At 50.0% G+C, this 5,703-nt stretch overlaps 1 protein-coding gene across 1 annotated transcript in view; it reads left to right on the forward strand.

The window, feature by feature from the left end:
* TRIM14 (tripartite motif containing 14) overlaps window positions 1–5,703 on the forward strand; it is a 30,729-nt gene that overhangs the window by 22,030 nt on the left and 2,996 nt on the right. Inside the window, exon 5 of the mRNA XM_015560457.1 lies at window positions 3,654–3,863. Within this exon, the coding sequence (XP_015415943.1) occupies window positions 3,654–3,863 (210 nt within the window). The remainder of the gene's footprint in view (window positions 1–3,653; window positions 3,864–5,703) is intronic.

The following is a 5,703-nucleotide window of genomic DNA, read 5'->3' on the forward strand; positions in this document are numbered from 1 at the left end:
AGGAGAGGAGGAGGAGGAGGAGGTTTTTATACGGGGAAGTGGGAAAGGCCTGTCTGAGAAGGGGGCATGTAAGCTGAGCTGAAGAAAGCCTCCATAAGCTCTGCAGAGCTGAAGGGCTGGGGGCATAGGGGTCACAGCATGACTCTGGAGCCAGACTTACGGAGTTCCTATCCCAGGTCCACCTCTGCCCAACCCTGTCATCTTGGGTAAAGCACCTAACTTTTCTATGCCTCTGTCTTCACATCCGTTACACAGAGATGGTAATACAGTTCCCCCTTCACAGGGTCATTTAAGGAGAAGGAAAGGGGTAAGAGGAAGTAAGGATTAAATGAGATCTTGTACGCAAAGTGCTTAGAGTGGTGCTCAGGCATAAGCACTGTGTAAGTGCTAGCTGTTGTTGTTGCTGTTCTTAGTCTGGGAGAATCATTTTCTAGGCAGAAGGAACAGCATGTGCCAAGGGCCCAAGGTGAGGGAAGAACTTGAGATTTGGGCACAGAGAGGGAGCCATAGTGACTGGGCACAGAGAGGGGGCCATAGGGACTGGGCACAGAGGGGGGGCCATAGTGACTGGGCACAGAGAGGGGGCCTTAGTGACTGGGCACAGAGAGGGGGTCATAGTGACTGGGCACAGAGAGGGGGCCATAGGGACTGGGCCCAGAGGGGGGGCCATAGTGACTGGGCACAGAGAGGGGGCCTTAGTGACTGGGCACAGAGAGGGGGTCATAGTGACTGGGCACAGAGAGGGGGCCATAGGGACTGGGCCCAGAGGGGGGGCCATAGTGACTGGGCACAGAGAGGGGGCCTTAGTGACTGGGCACAGAGAGGGGGTCATAGTGACTGGGCACAGAGAGGGGGCCATAGGGACTGGGCCCAGAGGGGGGGCCATAGTGACTGGGCACAGAGAGGGGGCCTTAGTGACTGGGCACAGAGAGGGGGTCATAGTGACTGGGCACAGAGAGGGGGCCATAGGGACTGGGCCCAGAGGGGGGGCCATAGTGACTGGGCACAGAGAGGGGGCCTTAGTGACTGGGCACAGAGAGGGGGTCATAGTGACTGGGCACAGAGAGGGGGCCATAGGGACTGGGCCCAGAGGGGGGGCCATAGTGACTGGGCACAGAGAGGGGGCCTTAGTGACTGGGCACAGAGAGGGGGTCATAGTGACTGGGCACAGAGAGGGGGCCATAGGGACTGGGCCCAGAGGGGGGGCCATAGTGACTGGGCACAGAGAGGGGGCCTTAGTGACTGGGCACAGAGAGGGGGTCATAGTGACTGGGCACAGAGAGGGGGCCATAGGGACTGGGCCCAGAGGGGGGGCCATAGTGACTGGGCACAGAGAGGGGGCCTTAGTGACTGGGCACAGAGAGGGGGTCATAGTGACTGGGCACAGAGAGGGGGCCATAGGGACTGGGCCCAGAGGGGGGGCCATAGTGACTGGGCACAGAGAGGGGGCCTTAGTGACTGGGCACAGAGAGGGGGTCATAGTGACTGGGCACAGAGAGGGGGCCATAGGGACTGGGCCCAGAGGGGGGGCCATAGTGACTGGGCACAGAGAGGGGGCCTTAGTGACTGGGCACAGAGAGGGGGTCATAGTGACTGGGCACAGAGAGGGGGCCATAGGGACTGGGCCCAGAGGGGGGGCCATAGTGACTGGGCACAGAGAGGGGGCCTTAGTGACTGGGCACAGAGAGGGGGTCATAGTGACTGGGCACAGAGAGGGGGCCATAGGGACTGGGCCCAGAGGGGGGGCCATAGTGACTGGGCACAGAGAGGGGGCCTTAGTGACTGGGCACAGAGAGGGGGTCATAGTGACTGGGCACAGAGAGGGGGCCATAGGGACTGGGCCCAGAGGGGGGGCCATAGTGACTGGGCACAGAGAGGGGGCCTTAGTGACTGGGCACAGAGAGGGGGTCATAGTGACTGGGCACAGAGAGGGGGCCATAGGGACTGGGCCCAGAGGGGGGGCCATAGTGACTGGGCACAGAGAGGGGGCCTTAGTGACTGGGCACAGAGAGGGGGTCATAGTGACTGGGCACAGAGAGGGGGCCATAGGGACTGGGCCCAGAGGGGGGGCCATAGTGACTGGGCACAGAGAGGGGGCCTTAGTGACTGGGCACAGAGAGGGGGTCATAGTGACTGGGCACAGAGAGGGGGCCATAGTGACTGGGCACAGACAGGGGGCCATGGTGATTGGGCAGAGACAGGGAGCCATAGGGACTGAGCACAGACAGGGGGCCATAGTGACTGGGCACAGAGAGGGGGCCATAGTGACTGGGCACAGAGAGGGGGTCATAGTGACTGGGCACAGAGAGGGGGCCATAGTGACTGGGCACAGACAGGGAGCCATAGTGACTGGGCACAGACAGGGGCCATAGTGACTGGGCACAGACAGGGGGCCATAGTGACTGGGCACAATGGTGGGAGATGAGGTGGAAAACCTTGGAAGCTACCTTGTCAAATGGGGCTGGCAGGGCAGTGCTAGCTCTGAAGATCAGGAGAAAAGGAGAAGGAAAGGGGTGAGAGGAACAAGGCAGAAATGGTACAGGCACGCACTGAACACCCCTGGGAACTGGAGAGAGGTGAGGCCAGGCCCTGGCTGCAGCACAGGCTTACTTCCTGAGGTAACAGAAGGCATAGCCTGGGGCCAAGGGAGCTCAGATGGAGGAAAGAGCATTCTGATGGGAAATCAGGAGGCCTTGCAGGAGGAGCTGGGATTTGAGTTGGGCCTTAATCACTAAGATTTTGACAGTGGGAGAGCCAGGAAAGGCACTGCCAACTGAGACAAGGGAACACAGTTGGGGACACTGATTCCTGCAATACAGCGGTTCTCAACCTGTGGGTTGCGACCCCTTTGGGGGTTGAATGACCCTTTCACAGGGGTCGCCTAAGACCATCGGAAAACACATATAGAATTACATATTCTTTTTGTGATTAATCACTATGCTTTAATTATGTTCAATTTGTAACAATGAAAATACATCCTGCATATCAGATATTTACATGACGATTCATAACAGTAGCAAGATTACAGTTATGAAGTAGCAAGGAAAATAATGTTATGGTTGGGGGTCACCACAACATGAGGAACTGTATTAAAGGGTCGCGGTATTAGGAAGGTTGAGAACCACTGCTGCAATAGGACTGAGCTATGGATTTTCCTGAGCTGGTTTGTCAAAGCAGATTTTTTTTTTAACCCTCACCCAAGGATATGTTTATTGATTTTTTTTTTTCCAGAGAGAGTTGGGGAGAGAAACATTGAGGGGAGGACTCACCTCTAATTTCTTGTTTTCCATCTTTATCCTGGAACTTGCATTTCTGTTCTGAGGTTGCCCTGTTGCTGACTTGTTTAGTTTATAGTCGATTCTCAGGACGGTTCTGGAGGCTGCCATCTCCTCCCCATGTTCAGGGCTCACTCACACTGACCTGCCTTTGCTGAATTTGTTCCAGACCCTGGAAAGTGTGTTTCTCCTCAGATCTGAGTGTTGTCCTGGAGTTCTCCCGTGGCTGCGAATTTGTATTTCCTACCTAAATATGCATGATTTGGGGGGAGAGGGCTTATGTGAATCTCCAGTTTTATAATGGTTTGGGTGTGTTTTATAATCTGTGCTGCATGCATGCATGCACGCCAGGCACTCATTTCTGACGATTCGTTGCAGACATGAACTGCCAGCTCTCCAGCTTCTCTAGCACCAAGCCGGACTCCCTGTTGAAAATCAGTCCTTCACCAGAGCGATCACTCTTCTTGAAATGTAAGACCCCCAGGGTGGAGAGGGTGGGGTGCATTGGTGGGAGGGGCGGTGACAGAAATGGAGTTCCCCCCTTTTTCCCTAAGAGACCCAACTTGGTTTTTTTAATCATTATTATTAGTTTTTTATAAATGTAGGAATAATGTTTATTGTAGAAAAATTAGAAAACAAAAGAAAGCAAAAAAATTTTTAGTCGCCTATAAATCATTGGAGAGCTTTGGAAATTCTTCTGCTCATATCCACCTTAGTAGACATGTAGCAGTAGATTATTACTATTATTTTTCCATTTTGTTTTCTTTGGCATATATTTATATATTGAATGTGTGTTTTTTTCAAACGTGGTATCATACTATATATACTGTTTTGTAATGTTTCATTTACTGATACATTGTGAAAATCTTTGTTCCCTTAAAAAATTACACAGCTCTGGCTGGTGTGGCTCATTTGGTTAGAGCATCCCCTACACAAAAGGGTTGCTGGGTTCGATTCCAGGTCAGGGCACATACCTAGGTTGTGGGTTTGATCCTGGCTGGGGTGCAGAAGGGAGGCACCTCATTGATATCTCTGTCACACATCGATATTTCTCTCCCTTCCTCTCTAAAATCAATGGAAAATATCCTCAGGTGAGGATTAAAACCTCACTATGGAAAACTCCAAAACAGTACTGAGAAAATTATTTGGCAGAATCTACTGAAGCTGAATATCCACATATCCTATGATCTAGAGACTTTAAAAAAAAAAACTTTGTCTATGTAACAAGAACCATTATTGGGAGTTTAATCACTACCACCTTTCTGGAGAACAATTTGGCAATATTTACCAAAGTCATCTCTGTTGACCCAGCAATTCCTCTGTTAGGAATATGTCCTAAAGAAATAATAAAATACATAAAGATGTAATCATATTAGCGTTTTCAAAAAGCCTTCTGAAAAGTCTAAATATTTTAAAGGGAGTGGGTTTAAATATAATGTACCCATACATAAAAATCTTAGGTTTGCCATTAAAATACTCGAAAAGAATATTATTTGATGTGGTAAAATGTTCCTAAATACATCAGTAAATTATTAAAAAGATTGTCCAAGAGCATGGATGGTATGATACCAATGTTAAGGAAAGCTATAAAGCAGCAAATCAAAATATTGGGAGGATATACTCTCAAGTCTTTTTTTTTAATTTTAATATATTTTTATTGATTTCAGAGAGGAAAGGAGAGGGAGAGAGAGATAGAAACATCAATGATGAGAGAATCATCAACCAGCTGCCTCCTGCACACTCCCTACCGGGGATTGAGCCCGCAACCCAGGCATGTGCTCTTGACCGGAATCAGACCCGGGACTCTTCTGTCCGCAGGCTGATGCTCTATCCCAGCGGTTCTCAACCTGTGGGTCGCGACCCCTTTTGGGGTCGAACGACCCTTTCACAGGGGTCGCCTAAGACCATCGGAAAACACATATATAATTACATAGTTTTTGTGATTAATCACTATGCTTTAATTATGTTCAATTTGTAACAATGAAAATACATCCTGCATATCAGATATTTACATGACGATTCATAACAGTAGCAAAATTACAGTTATGAAGTACCAAGGAAAATAATTTTATGGTTGGGGGTCCCCACAACATGAGGAGCTGTACTAAAGGGTCGCGGCATTAGGAAGGTTGAGAACCACTGCTCTATCCACCGAGCCAAACCAGCTAGGGCTACTCTCAAATCTTAACAGTGATGGGATTATTTTAGTTAAATTTTTAGAAATTGGCGACAAGTCACATGGTTCAAAATTCAAATGGTTAACGGATGGACAGTAAAATATGCTCTCCTTCCCATGCTCCCCCAGTCACCTCCCAGAGGCAATCAGGGTTAAAAGGGGGCTTTCCATTTCTCCAGGGCGATTTCCGGGTTTTTCCATTTTTTTTGTATTGTGAGCATGTGTGGGTCCGCGTGCACCAACCCCGTAGGT

The sequence above is a fragment of the Myotis davidii genome, unplaced genomic scaffold, assembly GCF_000327345.1.
Source record: "Myotis davidii unplaced genomic scaffold, ASM32734v1 scaffold534, whole genome shotgun sequence".
Taxonomy (NCBI): domain Eukaryota; kingdom Metazoa; phylum Chordata; class Mammalia; order Chiroptera; family Vespertilionidae; genus Myotis; species Myotis davidii.